The sequence below is a fragment of the Hemiscyllium ocellatum genome, chromosome 17, assembly GCF_020745735.1.
Source record: "Hemiscyllium ocellatum isolate sHemOce1 chromosome 17, sHemOce1.pat.X.cur, whole genome shotgun sequence".
Taxonomy (NCBI): domain Eukaryota; kingdom Metazoa; phylum Chordata; class Chondrichthyes; order Orectolobiformes; family Hemiscylliidae; genus Hemiscyllium; species Hemiscyllium ocellatum.
Window position 1 is genome coordinate 33973723 of NC_083417.1, and position 24022 is coordinate 33997744.

At 39.6% G+C, this 24022-nt stretch overlaps 1 protein-coding gene across 1 annotated transcript in view; it reads right to left on the minus strand.

The window, feature by feature from the left end:
- The window catches only part of jph3b (junctophilin 3b), a 168225-nt gene that overhangs the window by 10402 nt on the left and 133801 nt on the right, over positions 1-24022 (minus strand). The window contains exon 3 of the mRNA XM_060837658.1: positions 23010-23134. Coding sequence (XP_060693641.1) covers positions 23010-23134 — 125 coding nt within the window. The remainder of the gene's footprint in view (positions 1-23009; positions 23135-24022) is intronic.

Consider the following 24022-nt stretch of genomic DNA (forward strand, 5'->3'; position numbering starts at 1 on the left):
TTGAACTCAGCTTTAAAAATATGAAATAACCCACACACACACACCACCCACATCCTTGCCTGTAGCAGGCATCTTATCCATTTAAATTTGCTATTCACTGCATAATAACTGATTTTAAAACACAAAAAGCATGGTAAACATTTCAGCAACCTAACTAAGAATGGTTGTTGGCCACTGAAGAAGTTACTTAATGTGCATTTGAATTGGAGCTCACCCCTGGTACCACATCAATATTGGAGACTGCTGTCTCATCTGATGAAAGATCATTGACATGAATCATTAACTCCATTTCTTTCTGTACAGATGCTTCTTGACCTGTGCATTTCCAGCATTTGTTCTTTTTATTTCAGGTTTTCAGCACCTGCAGTATTTGATTTTAATTATTAACTGTTCTTATATTGTGTATATAAATTACAATAGTGATTGTATTTCAAAATTAAATCAGTAATAAAGTCAATAGGGACATCGAATGCTTAAAAAAGATGTTACAAAAATGATATTTAAATTTTAAAATGTTGTATTTGGGGCATTTACTCCATCAGCTACCCGCTGCATTTGAGAGACCACCCGCCATCCTTGACTGGTTGTCACCCCACCCTCTGACCATTGATTAGTCAATTTATGGAAACTCACAGCCACATACTTTTTCACCACATTGGGAATGCTCTGAACCCCATCTAAACCTGATGGTAGTTCCTGACATTTTCTTCAAATCCTGGACAATATTTCTGTGAATGCAAATTAGAATCTTCTTACTCATCATCAAATTGTGCCACAATTTATTATAGTGAATTTATTTCATCCTGATAATTTTTCTTTTGAGCTTATTTTCAATTCTTAAAGTTTTGTTATAATTATAACTGATATCTTTCCTAACTGACTAACCCAGAAAAACTTATTTGAGTCTGAAAATCAGAAGTTGAAATAATTCACCAGCTTTGAGTTGAATATAAAATGTCTATCAATTGTTAGAGTCCTAAACTTGAAAGAATTAGCAACCTCTTAGAGAATCATTTTGAAATCCAAGCACGGTAAGCCAAACCTTATTTTGAGTTCAATTTACCTGTGAAGATATGAAGTTTTATGGAAGGGGACAACCATAATTGTTGTGTACTTAGCCATTGCATTTCCCATAGAATAAAATACCAATATTGCACTTCTTGATAGATTCTCCAAAAAGGTTCCTCATGTGAAAAGCCATAATTTATAATGCTTACAGACCTCTTGAGTATTACTTTCACATTCATTGTCACCATGAACAGAAACACCATGAATCCTTGAACTAACATTGATCAGTCAATATTGCAATATTTTCCCAGGTAGACAGGCTGTAAGCTGGAAGAACACAGCAAGCCAGGTGGCATCAGGTGGTAGAGAAGTTGACATTTCGGTTACACCTGTAACGTCAACTTCTCCATCTCCTAATGCTGCCTGACTTGCTGTGTTCTTCCAGCCTCCTGCCTGTCTACTTTGGTTTCCAACATTTGCAGGTTTTTTTGTCTCTAACCATACCTTCCCAGGTAGCTATCTTCCAGAATATTGGTATCTGAGTATTTTGTGATCATATCAGCTATTCATAATTGTTTACCTATTAAACAATTCTTGTTCTGATTTTGAATTTGAATGTTATTGCATTTTGTTTTTTAGCAGTCACCTTTCCCAAATTCAATTCAACTCAACTCAATTTTGCTGGTTAAATATTATTCTCAATATTAATGCCTTCACCCATTTCCCCATTTCAATAGTTTTTTTTGCCCCTTTATGACCAGCATAGAATGTAATCCAAACATCATCTCTGCAGACTGATCTCTGGATGGGTAGTTCAGTGAGCCCATATTTGTGAACCATGGCAGCTGTCTCTTATACCAAATATGTGCATCAGCTAGTATTCAACTCAATTCAACTAATTCACTCAAAGTGTCAAGTCAAATATTACTCCAAATCTGACTCTAAATCTCTCTCATATATTCAAATTGTATTTTCAGGACTAAAATGAAATAGTTTTTATTTATCAATACAGAGGAACCTCGATTATCCGAATACCAATTATCCGAAAATCAGATTATCTGAAAGGGATCTTAAGGTCCCAATGGAAACACTACATCAAAGACCTTTCCAATAGTGATCGCATCTCTTGTTTACAGTGATTAACCAGGCACCGTCTCCAAATGACTGTCTGCCCTCCCTCCATCCATTCCCACACTTTCCCTGGAATTCTACACAGGCGTGTACCCTAAACCCTGCTTCCCCAGATAATCTCAACCAATATTATCCTGTACAGGCAAAGGTGGAACATGTTAAAAAGTTGCAGTAAAATGTGTGTGTGTGTGTGTGTGTGTGTGTGTGCGCGCGCGCATGCGCACTGTTTGGAGACTTACCCCACAAAGGCAGCTGCAGCAATCTTTCTGTTAGTGTACAGTCCAGCTGCCCCAGAAAGGGGGCGGGGTGCAGTGGTTTGGGGCAGGGGGGACGTGTTGCATGGGGTTGGGGGCTGTGTTGGGGGGGTAGATGTTGCACGTGTTTGAGGAATGTTTTGCGGTCAGGCTGGAAGTGCTGCACGGGTTTGGGGGCCAGGGGAGGCGTTGCACAGGTTTGGGGGCGGAGGGAGGTGTTGCATGGGTTTGGGATTGGGGAGAGGTATTGCATGGGTTTGGGGGCAGGGGGAGGTGTTGCATGGGTTTGGGATTGGGCGGAGGTATTGCATGGGTTTGGGGGCAGGGGGAAGTGTTGCATGGGTTTGGGGGCAGGGGGAGGTGTTGCATGGGTTTGGGATGGGGGAGGTATTGCAGGGGTTTGGGGTAGGGGAAAGTGTTGCATAGGTTTGGGGGCGGGGGGTGTTGCACGGGTTTGGGGCAGGGGGATGTGTTGCACGGGTTTGGGGGCGAGGGGAAGTGTTGCACGGGTTTGGGGCGGGGGGAGGTGTTGCATGGGTTTGGGGGCGGGGGAGGTGTTGCATGGGTTTGGGGGTAGGGGAAAGTGTTGCATAGGTTTGGGGGCAGGGGGGTGTTGCACGGGTTTGGGGGCAGGGGGAGGTGTTGCATGGGTTTGGGGGCAGGGGGAGGTGTTGCATGGGTTTGGGGGTAGGGGAAAATGTTGCATAGGTTTGGGGGCGGGGGGGTGTTGCACGGGTTTGGGGGTGGGGGGTGTTGCACGGGTTTGGGGGCAGGGGGATGTGTTGCACGGTTTTGGGGGCAGGGGGAAGTGTTGCACGGGTTTGGGGGCGGGGGAGGTGTTGCACGGGTTTGGGGGCGGGGGGAGGTGTTGCACGGGTTTGGGGCAGGGGGAGGTGTTGCATGAGTTTGGGGGCGGGGGAAGTGTTGCACGGGTTGGAGGCTGAGGAAGGTGTTGCACGGGTTTGGGGGCAGGAGAGGTGTTGCATGGGTTTGGGGGCGGGGGGAGGTGTTGCATGGGTTTGGGGGCGGGAGAGGTATTGCATGGGTTTGGGGGCGGGGGGAGCTGTTGCATGGGTTTGGGGCAGGGAGAGGTATTGCATGGGTTTGGGGGCGGGGGGAGGTGTTGCATGGGTTTGGGGCAGGGAGAGGTATTGCATGGGTTTGGGGGTGGGGGAGATGTTGCATGGGTTTGGGGGCGGGGAAGGTGTTGCATGGGGTTGGGGGTAGGGGAAGGGGTTGCACGGGTTGGGGGCAGGGGGAGGTGTTGCATGGGGTTGGGGGCAGGGAGGGTGGTGTTGGGGCTGATGTGCTAGTGCAACCTCCTGAACGGGGACCAGACTTTAAAAACTCCGAGCCCTAGAGGAAAGGCATTTAACCAATTAACCGAATAATCGATTATCCGGATGAAATAGTGCCTGCCCATCATGTTCGGATAATCGAGGTTCCCCTGTACTGAATTTCATTTAAAATCTGTCTACCTAATAGCTTAAAAATATTATTGCCCTTCCTCATTTTGCGTAATCAATAATACCTGATCCATAGAGGGAATGATAATAAAATAAAATTCTTGGAAAAAGTTGTTCAAAGATCTTATTCACAGAAGTGTTTTTATTTGTAGCAGCCATTTTTTCAGGGTACAATTTTTCACTTTCTTGTCACGTACATCATAATGTGTAATAATCCTAATTATAGGGACAGGGTGGGTTGCTTCTGCCTGTAGTGTTCACAATACATTTGTTGCAGCAGAATCTTTACCAATATTTGGGGAAGCTCCTGTTTCATATTTTGCATTTATGATCACAACAATTGCTATACTTGGCTCAGCAAGTTGTAAAGGCAGTTGCTATGGTTGCCATGAGAACTTGGTAGATGGGTAGAGCATACCCTCAAATAATGTATTTTTGTCAGAATTAAAATAATAGGACTGTATTTTCCCATATTTTTGCTAAGTATCAATTCTGGGGAATTTAACTGTGGGTTTTCACTCTGTATATACTGACAAATGTTCTCACATAATTGTCCACTGAGGTAAGAATGCTCACCTGTGCCAGTACCTTCCAATAAAAACAGGCCCTCCTGACATTGTCACATAGCCGTTGAAACCTTACAGGGAAATTGGATTTTTTTTTTGTTTTTGCTGGGTTCTTCCAACGTTCCTACCATTGCCTACATCATTCAGATGCTGGGAAAACTCCATGCTTTGGTTATGTTTGTGATTTAAAATCATTGTTCAATCTGTGAATAGTGGCTCCAGTATCTAGAGTTTACTGAATCTAACATTTGATAAAGGTACCTTTGCTTTCAAAACAAATGTCTACCTTGAAGAATAGCTATTTAGCTTGAACAACTGGTTCCTAATTCACAGCATGCATAAATACAAACCAAAATATTGTTCTGGTGTTGAGTTTTATATTGGCATAAAAATTACAATAATTACCTACAATATTTTTGTAATTTACAACATGTTTTACAGCAGAATATATTTTTCCTTAGGATGTCAATATGATCAATCTATTCAGGGCAGCAATTAAACCATCAGATTGTGTCCCATTTAGTTCGATGGATGGATCGCCCTCTGATAAAAAAGGTATTGCTAGTGAGACTCTATGAGAATACTTCTGACTGAAAACTGGAACTTTCTATTGGATAAAACATGGACACTCAATGATGACAGGCACACTTAATGAAGTTATGATGTAGCAGTGAGACACTACTAGGACTGTGTCATTTGTGTCATATGACATAAACCATCCACAATTCCCATTAACTAATATGTAAATGTGACACTCACATTTTACTTCTCAAGTTTCTTCCAAGCTTGTATTCAGCATATGTACAGGGTCAGCCAGTTTGTGGTCCAAATATGTATCAGGCAGGTCACAAGTGCAGTATTTAGCATAATCCATGATTACAAAGATTAGTAACAAAAGTACAATTCCTCAGAACTATGGGTGTATTCTTCAGGGATGAAGGCCGTGTTCATTGCTCCCATGTTGCCATTTAGACTCCTGTACATACCGTGGTGTCCAACATGACCTAACAGAATTTATTTTCATCTCAATACCCACACAGTGTGAAACCATGAGCATTCAATGTTGTAATGCCTCATTCTTCATTAGCTTTCATGGTGCTTTTGTTTAAGTTAAGAGGATGAAGAATGGAAATAAAAAAGGTGCAGTTCTTGGTGTTCATGTGCCAACTTGTGTCAGAATAGGGTATAACTGAAACAAAACTGATACAATCAGCAGATTATCAAAAAAGTAACATGGTTCTTGGCATAACATGGCTGCACTGAACCTACCACCATTCCACAAAACTTTCCATTGTAACTTATCTACATACATTCAATAACTGTTTGGCATCCTCATAATGAGTATGCAGCATATTTTACACATAACAGCTAAAGAAGCAAAATAATGAGAAAATTTCAATCAACATCAGTAAGTTTTCTTTAAAAACCTCCAGAAATGACTTTTAGTAACAGTTCCATGCCTTTTTACTCACTGCATGATTTGTAAATTTTGCCTCTCGGCCAGGATTCTGAGCTTTCAAATGAATAAGCTATTGAACCAAACTACAATATCTAATTTCATATCCCTTCAGTATAACCGCTGATGGTTAATTCTTCCTGATGCATGGACAGAAGCTCATTAAACCGTGAACTTATGTATTTATCTGTGTTATTCACTGCTCAGATGACATGTTAGAAAATGTAGGCTTGGACAGCACATTTGTTTTTGAACACATTTGGAATTAAAAATGGAATATTCCCAGCTCCTGAATAACATGGGCAATGGCAAGCCAGTTGGTAAAATGTGGCAAGAACACAAATATGAGATCAACAATGCTGAATAAAGAAAATCAGCTTTTTCACCTCCAATTTTAACAGTGAGGCAAAAAAAGACATGTTTGCATACACAAATATCTCAACATTACTGGATCTTGTCTCATTTCTGTGAGGATGGCTATTTTCCCAGACACTAGACAGTGGCAATTTCCAACTTGAAAGGTTAGCTCATTGTTCCTCTGGGCCTCCACCTTGGTCAGTGTTCTCCAACATCTCAAGTTATACTGCATGGACAGCGTCCATCTGTATCCTTCATCCAAGGAAGCCAGCACTAGACATGCACCACCTTCACATCATCATTGTACATCTCTGACTCACTAATGACACAGATCATTACTCCAATACTGCACTTAGAAGTGCACTTCTTTGTGATGCTGCTGCCAGGCATTCATTCCATGTATTGGAATAGGGTGCACCTCAGGGTTCTTAGCTTGCTCTCTTAGCACTCACTCACTTTCTGCCTAATTGGATGCTCATAGCATCTATGCCTTGCCATAGGCACTGTACCTCTGCACCTACTGCCTCTCAGTAGTTCTGCTTTGTCTTGCCTTTTAGCAAAGACACAAAGCCATGCAGCTTTTCATGTTTGCCAGCTGTGATGAGTCAAGAGGGTGGACATTTAACTATGTGGCACCATGCTACATCAACGTCATACTTCTAGCATGTGCCAGTAGCTCACACATTAAAGAGACTCTGTTTGCTTCACTAAATGGCCATGTACAAAGTATAAGGGGAGTATTCCTAAACCAAGTTGGGGAAAGCAGGAGAGGTCAGTCAGGGAAACCCCTGCCATAGTAAAGGCATAATTTGATCCCTCAGTTGGAATTTGGACACTGTCAGCAACTTAAGGTATTCAGGGTCAGGGGTTCTGTATCATTCCAATCTGGGGAATGGGATATGGTCAGTTCTGCAGTATCTGTGCAATAAGTCCAGGAATTAGCAGCAATTCAGTTGGCAAGCTGCACTGAGATTAGTCAGAGTCTGGTCACTCATCAGTCAGAGTTGACATTCCAAGTCGATCAGGGGAGTGGACCACCATCAGTCATGGGGATCTGTGATCCACCATGATTCACCAATCATCAAGGGTGCTTAACAAGGTCACAGCTGTGATGGGCAAGTTGGGGAAGTCAGTTGTGGGAATTCGAAGCAGCATGCTGGGAGGCAGAGGAGGTCATAATTACAAAGGGAGAAATCTAATATAACAGGTGGGAAGACACTGGTGCATTGGAGGACACGGCTTACTGAGGGACTGTGAAACAGGAAGTAGTGTCAGCAATGATCACCACCATCCTGGCTTGATGAAGGTCTGTACATCATGATATTTGGTTTGAGGCTTAGAAGTAATGTGAGGAGATGAAGACTGAATGAAAAAGTTGATAGGTGGAAGTAGGTAATATTTGGAGAAGTTGAGAATTGATGGTGTTGACACAAAGGAACATGAAGGTTTGGGGGCAAGTCACCTGGATTAACAGGCTCAGCCTGTGAATCAGTCCATAAAGCATAACCTGTGTTGCCTTAAAACCTCATGAAAGTTGCAAATCTTAATGGAAATGAAAATGGCTGCCACCACACTCAAAGTGGGCTGCATAAACATTCCTTTCTTTGCTTATGGAAGTGGTTCAATTTGTGAGCAAGATGAGGCCTTCAAGGGGCAATTGCATCAATTAGATGCTTACTCAGTACAGGTTTAAGTTACCTTTAATCCCAGAATTCTGCATGTAAAATAGATACACCATTTTGTGTATAAATTCTGGCCACAGTGAGCTTGATCACGTCATTGATAATTACAAATTGATCATAGTCATCTCTAAAAAGCAGAAGTGATCATAGACAACCTTAATCATGTTATCTGTGGGCCACAACTCACAGATAAGGTTATTGAGCAGGATGACATCACCTTCAGCAGGATAGAATGACATAGTGTTGCTACTCTGCAACTAATCAGCATTCCAGATTCCAGACTGCAACCAATTCGATTCACTTCACCTGACATCAAGAAACAGTTGGAGACACTGGTTACTGCAAAGGCTACAGGCCCTGACAACATTCTGGCAATAGTGCTGAAGAATTGTTTCAGAACCTGCTGTTCCCCTAGCCAAGCTGTTCCAAAACAGTTATAACACTGGCATTTACCCAACAATGTGAGAAATTGCCCAGATATGTCCTTTACATAAAAAGCAGGACAAATCCAACCTAGCCAATTATCGCCCAATCAGTCTACTCTCAGTGACCACTAAAATGATGGAAGGTGTCATCAACAGTACTAATGAACAGCAGGTCAGCAATAACCTGCTCACTGACACCCAGCTTGGATTCCGTCGGGACCACTCAGCTCCTGACCCCATTATAGCCTTGGTTCAAACTTGGTAAAAAGAGCTGAATTCCAGAGGGGAGATGAGATGACAGCCCTTCACATCAAGACTGCATTCAACCAAATGTGACATCAAGTAGCCCTCGCATAACTGGAATTATTGGTTGGAATCATACCTGGCACATAAGAAGATGCTTGTATTATTGCACAGATACTGCAGAACTGACCATATCCCATTCCCCAGATTGGAATGATACAGAACCCCTGACCCTGAATACCTTAAGTTGCTGACAGTGTCCAAATTCCGACTGAGGGATCGTATTGTATTGTTGGAGGTCAGTCATCTCAGCTCCAGGACAACTCTGCAGAAATTTTTCAGGGTAGTGTATGAAGTCCAATCATCTTCAGCTGCTTCATCAATGACCTTCCCTTCATCATAAAGTCAAAAGTTGAGATGTTTGCTGATGACTGTACATTATCCAACACCATTTGCAACTCTTCAGTCACTGAAGCAGTCCATGTTCAAATGCAACAAGATCTGGACAATATCCAGACTTGGTCTGACCAGTGGCAAGTAACATTCGCACCACACAAATGGCAGGCCATGATCATCACCACTAAGAGACAATCTAACCACTGCCCCTTGTCATTCAGTGGTGTTACTATCACTGAATTCCTCACTATGAACACCCTTGGGGTTACAATTGTCCAGAAATGCAACTATATTTGCCACATAAACACAGTAGCTATAAGAACAGGTCAGAGGCTAGGAATACTGTAATGGTTAACCCATCTCCTGACTCCTCAAAGTCTGTCCACCATCAACGATGCACTAGCCAAGAGTGTGATGGAATACTCTCCACTTGCTTGGATGGGTGCAGCTCCAACAACACTCAAGAAGATTGGCACCATTCCAGACAAAGCAGCCCACTTGATTGGCATTACATCCACTCATTCCAGCACTGACACTCAGTAGCAGCAATGTGCACTATCTACAAGATGCACTGCAGCAATTCACCAAAGATCCTCAGACAGCACCTTCTTTTAAACTCACAACCACTTCCATCTCGAAGGACAAGGGCAGCCATTACTTGGGAAAACCACCACATACATGTTCCTCTCCAAATCTCCTGATTTGGAAATATATCATCATTCCTTCACTGTCATTGGGTCAAATGCCCAGGATTCCCTCCCTACTGGCATTGTGTGTCACCCCACAGCAGATAGACTGCAACAGTTGAAGAAGGCAGCTCACCATCATTTTCTCAAGGGCAACTAGGGATGGGCAATAAATATTGGCCAATCAGTAACAGCCACATCCCACAAAAATGAACAGAAAAGGACTTAATCAATACCCACTTCCAATCATTGGGTGAAATTATAATTTGTTGGCTATAAATTTATTGTTTTTTGTAAAGCAAATCACCCAGTTTATTCCTAGAAGCAAGTTTTGTTAGTCTTTTCTTCACTTCTCCTACTGTTTAATAAAGGTTAACTTTAACAACTGACACCAAAATTGGTGGTATAGTGGACAGCAAAGAAGGTTATCACAGCTTTAAAAAATCTTGATCAATTAGGTCAATGGGCTGAGGAGTGGTAAATGGAGTTTAATTTGAATAAATGCGAGGTATTCCGTTTTGGTAATACAAACAAGGACAGGGCTTATACAGTTAATGGTAGGCCCTGGGTGGTGTTGTTGAAGGAAGTGACCGAAGGATTCAGGTGCATAACTCTTTGAAATTTACATCACAGGTAGATAGGGTGGTTAAGAAGGCATTTAGCTTGCGTGCCTTCAATGCTCAGATCTTTGAGTATAGGTGTAGGGATGTCATGTTGAGGTTGTCCATGACATTGGGGAGGCCTCTTCTGGAGTACTGTGTGCAGTTCTGGATGCCCTGTTATATGAAGGATGTTATTTAACTGGAGAGGATTCAGAAAATATTTGCAAAGATGATGCCAGGAATGGAGGTTTTGAGATATTAAAATAAAATGGAAAGAATGGGAGTTTTCACTGGACCATAGGAGGTTCAGGGGTGATCTCACTGAGGTCTATAAAATCATGAGGGGCATAGATAAGTTGAATAATAAGTACTTTTCCCTTCGGTGGGGGACTTCAAAACTAGGGGGCATATTTCTAAGATGAGAGGAGAAAGGTTATAAAATCATGAGGGCCAACCTTCTTACATAGGGATTGATTTCTGTGTGGAATGTACTGTCAGGAGAAGTGGTGGATGCTAATAGAGTTGCAATATTTAAAAGGCATTTGGATAAGTTCAAGAATAGGAAAGGTTTGGAGGAATATGGGCCAAGCGCAGGTGGGTGGGATTAGTTTATTTTGAGAATGTGGTCAGCATGGACCGGTTGGACCGAAGGGTCTGTTTCCCTGCTATATGACTCCAAGACACAAAATGATGCTTGCTCATTAAACAATGACAAAGTGTTATGCAACATAGGGCATTGGAAGGAGTAGCACTCCTGCAGACAGTGTACTAACATTTTATGGTGTTAATGATAGGTTGCCTCTGTAGCTCCATTCCCACAGCTGCTGTTCTTTTCCAGTCGATCAGACAGGTGACAATGTAAGGAGATAATACATTTACAAATATGAGATTCTGTTTCCAAGGAAATGTCACTTGTGCTACCGATGTGCTCTCAGAAGCAAATCCCTCCCACTACATGTGCCATGGGGTGATACTCCAAGCTGGCAGCGTTTTACCTTGTGCACAGCTGAGTTTTAAATATGGTGCCAGTGCTGTGAATCCCAGAAGGTCCCAGCAGTGGCAAGTACTTGTACTATTGTGAGTGCACAGCAGTGTGATCATGTCTTTGGGGGGTGCACTGCTTATATAATAAATGAGCAGCAGAAAATTGCATGAGATGATTTGCTGAAGCTCCTGGAGAGAAACGTTTCATTCATACTCCATGAAAATGACAATTAGGACTGAATTTTACCAAAATTAGCCAAGTGTCTGTATAAATCTGTAAAGTACAGTTTCCTGATCTTTAAATTCCATCTGATAAATTTAATACCTCGGACTTCCATGGGCTGAAACAATTATAAGAAGGGACAAAAGCAGTGTTTTAAAATGACCACAAGAATCACCTGACCCTCACAGATTGGCCAAATTTCAGGAAAACCAACTTGGATTTGATCAAAGACAGTCTGAACTATAACTAATGTTCCCAAAGAACAATGAAGCCAGTTAGACAATCCCTTGGGAATTATCACATCTTGTTTGATTTATGCCATTATTAAAGTATTTACAATAATCTTTAAAGTGTGAAAAAAATCCTCAGCAGATGCAGAAGATACAAGCAATCAGCCATTTCTTTTTCTCACAGACCAGATGGAAATAGGATGCAGAACTGAACACAGGGTGAGAAGGCTCCCTCTCTCCCCAGAAGAAAGCATCCATTTCAACAGCATTGACTGCAGCGAAGCCTCGAGAACTAAAGACTGAAGGAAAGCTGCAATATTTGCTACTGCTGATGATTTAAGAAACCAATTAACCAACTGCGGTCTCAGGTTAAAACCTCATGCTGCAAGGACGTTTAAAGAACCCTAAACTGTATATTAGTTTACCTTTCTACTGGACACTTCCTCCTTTTAACATTTTATCTTTCTGTGTGATGGGACCAAGTAAATTCATGAAGGCTGTTTGCTTGACATCACATGTTTATTATCTCTCAGAGTTAGCAAGTAATAAAATTGTTTTTTTTTCATTCTAGAAAAACTTGTGATTGGTTCCTTATTCCTTGCAATAAAAAGTTACATTTTAATATGTGAAATGCATAGCCTCATGCTAGAAAGAACTTAAGTCAATCTTGGAACCAACCAAAGAAGCTGAAAAGTGGGGAGTGGGTCCACCCCTCCTCTCACCTGATCATAATATCTTTTTCTAAGCCTATACACAAAGAAAGTGAAAATTAGAGGGAAACAGTGATTACTCTCCTATCCTAGAATTCAACTTACCCCCATGAAATATTATGTGAAAAATGTTGCTGCCCAGGCCTCAGTGAATTCCATGTGACTACACAACAAATATTGTAATTGCACTCAAATACTCATAATGGGAAATTTATTGCTAAAAAATTCTGCTGAGATTCAGCAACCAATCCCAAAACCGACATCTTTCCACCTAAGCACAGATCAGAATGGCAACCAGCTAAAACTTGCTGACTGGGAGTTCGTGATTGGCAGGTTGCAAGAAACTGTCAAAGCTTCAGTATACTCAGCAATTTAATTCAGATGCTGATACTGAGCAAGAGAGGAACAGAATCTTCATGTGACAATAAATAAAGAATTAGACCTTCTGGCACTGTGGAACAAAATAATCAGAGCCAAGCTGATTATATCCTTTATTTTCAAAAAAAAAGGTTTAAGTAGGTGAAAACTATACTACCTTTAAAATCAGCTGAAATTACAAAATGTGCAGCTTATGAATTCAGTCTATCACTGCTAATACCAATGGGCCAGCCTTATTTTATTTATGATTCCCTACTTCGGAATATTAGCACAAACAATGTTATGTTTTACAAAATTTGCTATTACACGATGAAGTTTGGCAAATAATTTAGATTAGTGCTGTATGAATACATCCGAGATTTCTCTCACTCCACAGGTTAGGCAGGAACATCATTAATTTGTTCTTAAATGTCTACTAAAACAGTCGAGAAATACTTTAGGTGAATACCCAGATTAATAGGTCAAGGGATCATTTCAAAATCTTATTATTCTTTGTTAAAGTTTTCAGAATGTAATTTCAGCCATTTAAATTGGAACAGGAGTAGGCCAATCAGCCCCTCAAGCCTGTTCCATGATTAAATGAGAGCATGGCTGATCTGTGATCTAATTCTTGGCCTTGGCCCATATGCCTTGATACCTTTGCTTAACAAAAATTTATCTATCTCAGATTTAAAATTAACAACTGCTCCGGCATCAACTACCATTTTTTGAAGAGATTTCTAAACCTCTACCATCCTGTGTGCGGAAGTGCTTTCCAACACCCCTTCTGAATAGTCAGTCCTTAACTTTTAGACTGTACTTCCTAGACCTAGAATCCCCAGCCTGTGGAAATAGTTTATCTTCATTCAGCCTGCTTTTTCCTGTAAGTGCCTTGAAAACTTTGATCAGATCATGCCTTAACCTTCTAAAACTTTGAGACAAAATAGGCCTAATTTGTCATAACCCCTGAAGTTTGGGTGTCATTCTTGTAAACCTATATTGAACTCCTTCCAAGACCAATATTTCCTTCCTGAGGTGTGGTGCCCAGATCTGCTGATGGTACTCTAATTAGGATCTAACTAGGGTTTTATATAACTGCAGCAGAACTTCTGCATCCTTGTAATCGAGTACTCTAGGTATAAAGGCGTTCTCGATTATTTTTTGCATGTGTTTGTGATATTTTAAAGATCTATGCACCTGAACCCTCATCCACTAGAGATCCACTTTTTTCACTTCATACCCTCCAGAAAGAACCCTGATCTAACCTTCTTGACCAAAATGGCTATGTCACACTCGCTCACAGATTTGTCAGATTACATAGAAGTACAGTAACACAAAGAATAGTAATCCTGCTTCACAAAGCAGTTAAAGATCAATTTTGATTAGATTCCCGACAGCGTGGAAACAGGCCATTTGGCCCAACAAGTCCACACCGACCCGCCAAAGAGTAACCCACCCAGACCCATTCCCCTACCCTGTATTTACCCCTGACTATTGCACCTAATGCTATGGGCAATTTAGCATGGCAAATTCACCTAACCTGCACATCTTTGGATCATAGGAGGAAATCCACACAGACACGGGAGAATGTGCAAACTCCACACAGACAGTTGCCTGAGGCTGGAATTGAACCTGGGTCCCTGGCGCGGTAAGTTAGCAACGCTAACCATTGAGCCTCCGTGCTACCCAATTTGCTCCTGAGAGTTTAATGCTCCATGAATAATTGTCTGAAAGGAAATTAACCTTTGTCAGAGAGGAGTATTCTTAACTATTTGGAATTATTCTAGCATCAGTTCATTTAGGTTATCTAGAATCTGCAATTTTTTTATTCATTCACGGGATCTAGTGCCACTGGCCAGGCTTTATTACCCATCCCAAATTGCATTGCTGTGGGTCTGGAGTCACTCATAGGTCAGACCAAGTAGTTCTCAGTTCTAAAGGACATTCATGAACCAGGTATTTTTTTTCCTGACAATCAACAATGGTTTTGTGGTCATCATTAGCCTCCTAATACCAAATATTTATTGAATTCAAATTCCACCATCTGCTGTGGCGGGATTTGAACCTGGGTCCCCATAATGTTACATGGATCTCTGGTTAAAAATCATTGATATTACCACTAGGCCATCATTTCCCCATACTACACACAGACAAGGCTTACTGGGTTTGATACATGATTGGTCAACATGTAATTTAATAAAAATGTTGTTTTAGGTGATGTTGGTGTTACTACCGAAGTATTTTTTTTGTATTATTCTTTTCTGTTCAAGCTGTTGTCTATTTTCATTTCCCTTTGCAATGTTATTTAATATTTTTATTGTGTAGAAGAACAAAAATATGTTGAATGATATGTCGAGAGTTCTGAGTAATGCAGGATGGAGGATGGGAAAAAATTATTGCTGTAAGAGGTGCCCCTTTTTTGAGCTAATTTAGGTGCTGGAGGTGACTTCCTCAAATTCCAGGAGCAGCAACTGGTATATATGCTGTTGCATTGTTTTGGAACTTTGGAGATATGAATATAGATACAAGATTTAACTTTCATTTATATGAACTTGTTAATGAAATCTTAGAGCCATAATAATATCATAGTGTATTGAATTGAAAAGCAGGTGCTACATACAATTGGATTGCTCACTTTGAGTACAGGGTTGTAATGAAAACTGTTGAATTCTGTGTATCCCTCTCTAAAATAGAAACTTCAGGTCTCTAGAGTACTGAATCATTTATGCAAGTCTGATTGTTTTACTTGTTTTGAAAATACTTCCTGTAGGAGACAATCATCAATTTTCTACCAAGTAAGATGTTTTGCGTGTGTCATAAAGATTTACAAATATAATTCTAGGTTTTTTGAGGCAAAGATTATTTTGCAGTCAGTTCTGTTCAAAGATAATAATCTATTATTACTACCTGAGCCATGGCATAAGATATATAAGATTAGAGAGTTGAATGTTTGGCTCAAAAATTGTATGAAACAAATGGAGTTCAGTTCATGAGACACTGGCACTATTTTTGGGGGAAATGGGAGCTGACATTATTGGCACAATTTTCACTTGCACCATTCCCTGACCAGTGTTTTCCTGAGTCATCGAGAGATGTATACTTCTGAGGATCTATAAAGCTCTGGTCAGACCACATTTAGAATATTGTGTGCAGTTTTGGGCCCCATCTCTCAGGTAGGATGTACTGGCCCTGGAGTGTGTTCAGAGGAAGTTCACAAGAAAGGTCCCAGAAAATAAAAGCTTGACATATGAGGGATGTTTGAGGAGTCTGGGTCTACACTTGATGGAGTTTAGAAGGATGAGGGGAGATCTAATTAAAACTTACAGAATACTGAATGGCCTGGACAGAGTAGCTGTTGGGGAAGATGTTGATAGGAGAGACAATACCTGAGTGCACAGTCTTAGAGTAAAGGGAAGAGTTTTTAGAACGGAGATAAGGAGAAAATTCTTCAGCGAGAGAGTGGTGAATATATGGAATTCATTCCCACAGAAGGCTGTGGAGGCCAAGTCATTGGGTGGATTTAAGACTGAGATAGATAGGTTCTTGATTGTAAAGGGAATCAAGGGTTATGGGGAAAAAGTGGGAGAATGGAACTGAGAAACTTATCAGCCATGATTGAATAGCAGAGCAGACTTGATGGGCTGAATGGCCTAACTTCTGTTCCTATGATGTTATGGTCATCTAACTAGGGCAGTAGAGAAGACTTAAACGATGAGAGGAGATGTGGTAAAATTAAGAGAAGGGGCAGGATACAAAGCAAGATAGTGACATAGGTAATGATGACCAGACTGTGGCAGCAAGGGGCAGGATATATACAACTAAGAGCACACAGGATGATAAAACCAGAGTTTGCAAGAATGGTCAAAGGTTGACAGTGAAAACTGTATCTGAAAACATGCACCATTCATAACAAAGCCAACAAATTGATTGCTCAAGTAGAGATAGACATGTACAACCTGAAAGACATGATTACAAAGTGTCCAAGGCTGAGACCTAAACATTCGAGGCTATGTGACATTTCAGAAGGCTAAAAAAACTAAGAAAAGGTAAAAGGTGGTTCAGTTAATTAAGGCTGACATTAATACAGTGGTGAGAGATGATATTATTTAGAAGATCAAAATATAAGTTTGGGTAAAAATATGTAATATCAAAAGTCACTTGTAGGTGTAGTTACAGACCCCTAACCCCTAACAAACTATCTTGTAAGATAACTATTCAGGCTTTGTTCATCGTATCTAAAATAATTATAACTGAATATGGCATGCAAGAATTATCTCATGAGGAAAGATAGAATGGGTCAGGCTTTTACCTATTGATGTTTAGATGAATGAAAGGTGAAACATATAAGATCCTGAGGGATATTGACAGAGTGGAAGCTAAGAGAATGTTTACCATTGTTGAGTTTATAACTAGGGGACACAATTTAAAACTTAAAACAAAATTTAAATGCCTGTTTAATACTATAATAAGAATTTTTTTTCCTCTGATGGTTAGTAATCTGCAGAATTGTCTTCACCAAAAAGCACAAGATCTTGGGCCATTGAATATATTCACTGCTGAATTAGATTTTTGCTCAGTAAAAGAATCAAGGGTTGTGGGGAATGGACAGAAAGGTGGAGGTGAAGCCACATTCAGATCAGCCATGATGTTATCAAATGAAGCAGCAGCCCCTCGGGTATAATCACCCTTCCCCTACTCCTAACTCTTGTGTACTTGTGACAATAATAAACAAAGATTCAATCAAATTGAGTTTCCCATTTTAGCTGAGGTAGACTTGGGGATGTGCATCTTTACTCATCCCCTGAGAGTTAGAGAAAATGACAAAAGCGAACCAGCACTGATTATAATTGGCAAGAAATGACTCAGGATGAAATATCAGCAGGGACAGACTGCCTTTAAAAACAGTACAGAAAACATACTATACCAAACAGAAAAACAATTTTAGAGCTCTAGTATGTTCATGTATAATTTTTAATAAGTCAAATAGTTTTGACAATTTATAACAATTTATGTAAAATTCATTAAGTAAGATAGGAGATGCATAAGAAGAATGCAATAACTGTATAAGTCTAGGATAGATGTTAACCAGAAGTTAAGAAAATGAAGCTGCCAAATCATTTGAAAAAAGACTACAGTCAGCAGAAGGTTGGTATTAGTGCACTGCACAGGAAGATGAAGCTCCGTTAACTTAGTAATTAGCTTACTCCTCAATTAAAGAAGTTGTATATTTTTCTACTCAGGTTGTCCAAGATATATATTGGTACAGGAGAAGCTTAAGTGCTTCCTGTTATTTAGCTATATAAATTGAAAAGATACAATTGTACCAAGACTGGGACCCTGGAAACTGAGCTCCATTAGGTTCAACTGAACGGTTGCATTAATGTTATCCTAAAACCTACTTTTGTATATTTAAGCATTACATTGAAAATAGAATTCATATTTGAAACACAGAAGTGCTAAAATTAAATACATATGAGTAATATGCCAAACTCTAATATGTTTAGTTCATTATAAATTTGCAGAAATCAAAAGTCAAATATTTCCTCATCGATGCTATACTTGAGTCCTGTTGATACTTGATTTGTACAACATTGAATCTTTCTGGTTATAATGGTTTATACAGGACAATTCAAGAACAGAATTGGGCTTTGCAAATAAAAGGTAAAGCTAAATATATATTGTATTATTTTCACATTCAAAATAATTCCTGCTATAAGATTTTTTTTCAGGCTTTAATCTGGAAACATTAAGTCAGAGCTGAAATAAAACCACTTGAACTCACTCATAGCATCGACCATTAAAATCAAATTGTAATAAAAGGTTAATACTTTGTCACTTTCAATACAATGTGTTGCAGGAGACAAGATGTGATTTTGTGCTTCAGTAATTCTCAAGTCAGGATCTTTGTACTTTAACCTGAGCTTTTGGGGAAATGCTAAGTTGAAATAGTTATGGGATGGAATGGTAATTGGGTGAAGTGAGAAGCAGTTGGGAAGGCAATTCATTGAGTTTCTCTGTAAATTTTATGCTTCTGTTAGTTGCTAGGTCAAAAGTACCATTGGCAGAGGATTGGCAGTATGCTATCTAACCTGCTTTTTGGATATGGATTGTTTTATGGTACAAGTGTATACAGAGTCATAGAGATGTACAGCACGGAAACAGACTTTTCGGTACAACTCGTTCATGCTGACCAGGTATCCCAACCTAATCTAGTCTCATTTGCCAGCACTTGGTCCATGTCCCTCTAAACCCTTCCTATTCATATACCCATCCAGATGCCTTTTAAATGTTGCAACTGTACCAGCCTCCACCACTTCCTCTGGCAGCTCATTTCATACATGCACCACCCTCTGCATGAAAAAGTTGGCCCTTAGGTCTCTTTTATATCTCTTCCCTCTCACCCTAAGCCTATGCCCTCTAGTTCTGGACTCCCCAACCCCAGAGAAAAGACTTTGTCTATTTATCCTATCCATGCCCTTCATGATTTTATATACCTCTATGAGGTCACCCCTCAGCCTTCAACGCTCCAGGGAAACAGCCCCAGCCTAGTCAACCTCACCCTATAGCTCAAATCCTGATAACATCCTTCCATCTTTTCTGAACCCTTTCAAGTTTCACAACATCTTTCTGATAGGAAGGAGACCATAATTGCACGCAATATTTCCAACAGTGGCCTAACCAACATCCTATACAGCTGCAACATGACCTCCCAACTCCTCTATTCAATGCCCTGACCAATAAGGAAAGCATACCAAATGCCTTCTTCACTATCCTATCTACCTGCAACTCTACTTTCAAGGAGTTTTGAAACTGCTCTAGAAGGTCTCTTTGTAGATCAAAACTCCCTATGACCTTACCATTAAGAGTATTAGTCCTGCTAAGATTTGCTTTCCCAAAATGCAGCACCTCTCATTTATCTAAATTAAACTCCATCTGTCACTCAGCCCATTGGCCCATCTGATCAAGATCCCATTGTAATGTGAGGTAACTTTCTTCGCTGTCCACTACACTTCCAATTTTGGTGTCATCTGCAATCTTACTAACTGTACCTCCTATGTTCATTTCCAAATCATTTATATAAATGATGAAAAGTAGTGGACCCAGCACCAATCCTTGTTGCACTCCACTAGTCACAGGCCTCCAGTCTGAAAAACAACCTTCCACTGCCACTCTCTGTCTTCTGCCTTAGAGCCAGTTCTGTATCCAAATGGCTAGTTCTCCCTGTATTCCCTGAGATCTAACCTTGAAAGAAAGTAAATTAAAAAATGGAGGTGTGAAATAAATGCCCAGATTTAAAATGTTTTTGCCTAAGAATACTTAAATTTGAGCACTATTTTAACCTTTTAATGTACACATACACTATTTTGTTCATAGTGATTACTGAAGCGATCAGCTCAATCAGAGTGATAATGTTTAATTCTGCTGCTAATTAAATTCATAGAGATGTTAACTTTTTGCTCCAAGATTCCATATCATTCACATTCATTCTAAAATCAGGACAGCTCACCTGGCATGAAGTTATTTCTATTAATGCACTGAATGCAAAATTTTCAAATATGATGTGAAGTGGTATTCCAATGAATCTCCATGAATATATTGAAATGAAGGCCAATAGCACTGCACTTCCAAATTTCCTGCCTTTACCCTTACAATGGATTACATTAAAGTAAAACATATGAGGGTGTCATGCTGGCTCAGTGGTTAGCACTGTTACCTCACAGAACCAAAGAGTTCAATTCCAGCCTTGGGTGATTGTGTGTGTGTGTGTGGAGTTTGCGTGTTCTCCCCATGTCTGTGTGGGTTTATGCTGGGTGCTCTGGTTTCCTCCTCCAGTCCAATTATGTGGTGGTTAGGTGTAATGGGCCATGCTTACATTGTCTGTAGTCTCCAGGGATATATAGGCTAGGTGGATTAGCAATGGGAAATGCGGGGGTTATGGGGATAGGGTGTGAGGCCGGATTTGGGTGCGATGCTGTTCAGAGGGGTTATGTGGACTCAATGGGCCAAACAGCCTTTTTCTGCATTGCAGGTATTCTATAAGGTGTAGCTCTTACCAGGTGAAACTAGCAGGATTCAAATCTCCTGTGTAGGAAAACACTGCAAAGTTTGAATAGCAAGCATTGCAACTGGGGTCAACTTCACAAGTATTGTTTCTTTTGTTTTGAGCAATGACAACCTTGGACCTCTTTCTAGCTATCTAGGAGTGACACCACTGGTGAAAATTTGACCATTCCTCCACCAAGTGTAAGCTTCTCAGGCATTGGTATTTTTCAAGCCATTATCATAAAGAAAGAAGGACTGAAGACAGCAAATTGACACAATATTTCAGGAGGATGTATTCCAACATATTACTCCTTCCAACCACCCAAAGATTATAGAGAAAATACAAATTCTGTGATGGCAGTGGTGACGAGATCTTTGCTGAAAGGTTGCACCAAAAAGACAAAAGAATAGTTTTTTTACCTACTTCATATGAATTAGCAGCACCGTTGTCTGTAACTATAATGGTAACAGCAATATTTAGCGTATGGCTTAGGATCAGTTCAGGAAGGGACGGCAATCTTTGTGTTTCAGTTGGCATCCATTGGCTGACACTTTTTTTTGCAGAGTTGGGGAATTTACCCTGTATGATATCGCAATAAGGCAGCAGTGAGATACAGTCATTGTTTTGCTGCTCCTACAGTTAACTTGGTCAGCAGAGAGAGAGAGATTCCTCTTTATGAATGGCTAAGTTGTGTGTGATAAAGAATGCTAGAAATCAGTGTAATTTAATAGAGGAAGTCATGGTGCATTCATTTTTCAAAATTCAACCACCCCTGAACTCCGAAGGAGAAGCTCACGTTAACAGATTGTCATTTATTCCCTAGCTGCTCCCATTATTGCTCCAAAGGATAATTACCTTAGGAATTACACAGGAACACTATTACAAGATCATGCCTCAGTAAGAATGCTTGGAAACATTAAGTGATGATTCTTGTTGTCCTACAAGTCAGGATAAGCTGTGCAATTATCTCCTGCTCTCTGTGCCCATAAACATATGCCTTAATGTGTCTCATATAATGTTGAAATGCAATAGCCTGAATTGGAATATCCAGGAGATAGTGAATGGAGAGCATTAGGATGATCAGCACCATGAGAGGGTTCCTTGTTTGCTGCTGCAAAGACAATCCAGACTCAATTAATCAATGAATTTATTCCCAACACTTTCAAATAAGAAGCAAAACCTAAATTCATTATTTCAATCAGGCCTAAAAAGCAATTCCTCAATGGAATAATACTTTGCTTTGGAACTAATCCTTCCCACTCCCACAAACATATTGCATACGTATACAATCTATATGAAGTAAAGACTATTAATTAAGTTGCTCTCCACTAATGAAACTCACTGACAAAACTAGTCAAGGGGAACAAATCAGAACCAAACAATGCTATAACTGTCACAGTCAGCTAACAGTTGCCTTTCTGTTTTCCAGTCATTACTATGCTTGTAAATAAAACAGAGGAAGGTATGCAAATGCAAAAGGAAGAATAAGAAAAGGGAAGATTAAAAACAGAAAGAAAGACGAACAAAATAAATAAATCAGCAGAGACAAAGATGAAAGGTATGAAATGGAGAAAGAAGCATGGTGAAAAAAATAAGAAATTACATTTTGCAAGGACTTCAAGCAAAGTATGGTTTAACTTTACTATTCTACAATTAGAAAAAGAATTAGCAATCAGACTACTGCTCTAAAAGGATGGATTCTGTTTTACTGTAAATAAATTACAGTAATACAAAATCCACAAAAGGTATAGCATGAATAATACATGAATTATTTTATCAATTTTACTGAAACTTGAAATCACCAGTTTGAGATCAATATTGTCTCTGGTGCATTGGAATTCATTTTGTGTGGGTTCCACTTGAGCATAACATCTTGACTGCATACTGAATACTAACACCTCGGTACAGTGTTATGATATTGCACAATCAAGCTGTTCCTCTTCTGATTAAATATTAAACCAAGCTGCCCGTATGCTACTGAAAGCATGCAATATAAATGTCTTGTCAAATATCACAGATCTCTAGGTAATATGTCCCAGAACAAACCTTCCTTCCACGGTATCAGGGAATCTAGTACCATAATTTGATTCTTATTAGAAATCTTACTATCCTGTGTTTTATAAACTGAATAATTCAATCAGTTGTTAGTAGGCTAACAGAAACACAATATTTTTGTTTAACATACTGACCATTGCCCGGGTGTTGGGTGGATGGTGAGAACTCTTTGGCAGTGATCCTCGCAAGCTGCGCTTCATCCTGAGCTTTTTGAGCAGCTGTTTCAGCCACCTCCGATTTTGACTTAGCATGAGATGTCCTGGAAGAAACATAAGGAAATGTAGCTCTTTAGAGCTGTGATAACTACTTATGACATTTTGTAAAAAAATCACAGCATAATTTTGCCTGATCTATAACATTCTATTATCAAGTTGATTGTAAAAACATATTGCAGATAAATTATCCATTTGACTGTCATTACTGTTTTATCTTAAATAAACAGGCAGCTGCATCATTAGCCCTTACAGTAACTGACTAGGAAAATTATGTTTTTAAGCCTCTTAATAGCTTTACTAATTTTCTACATCATATGATGGATCATAAAATGCTACTATCCTTTGTTAGCCAAAATACCAATTCTGGGGCTACTAGGAGAAATTACATTGGCATATGAACAAATCAATTGCCCCTGACAGAAACTTAAGATTTCCCTCAAAGTTGAAATTTTTACAATGTAAATACTTGATTTTTAAGAAAAAAGAATTATATCTTTGAAAAATTAAATCCATCTTTTGACATGAAGATAATCATTTAGGAGCATATTTTAAAAATAATCTTTAATAAAAGATTAATATAATGAAATATTCAGGCTATGTAATTATAACGAAATAATTATATCGCTTGAATAACAAAAACCCATTCACAAAGTTAACTTATTTGCCAAATTCTGCATACTTTCCAGGAAAACTGTCACCTCAAAAATTTTGTGAAAGAGTGAGAAAAATTAACTTTAAATAATCTATATCCGAAATTTGGCACTTAATTCTGCAACTTGAAGCATTTTACTTTTCTCATATAATAAATGATGTTGATGAAGATCTAGATGAACATTAATGTCACAACATGAACCATATATCGTAGCCACAATATACTTGCACATGAAACAATTTGTTTGCAATGGCCCAAAATAATTCTGATATGATTCAGT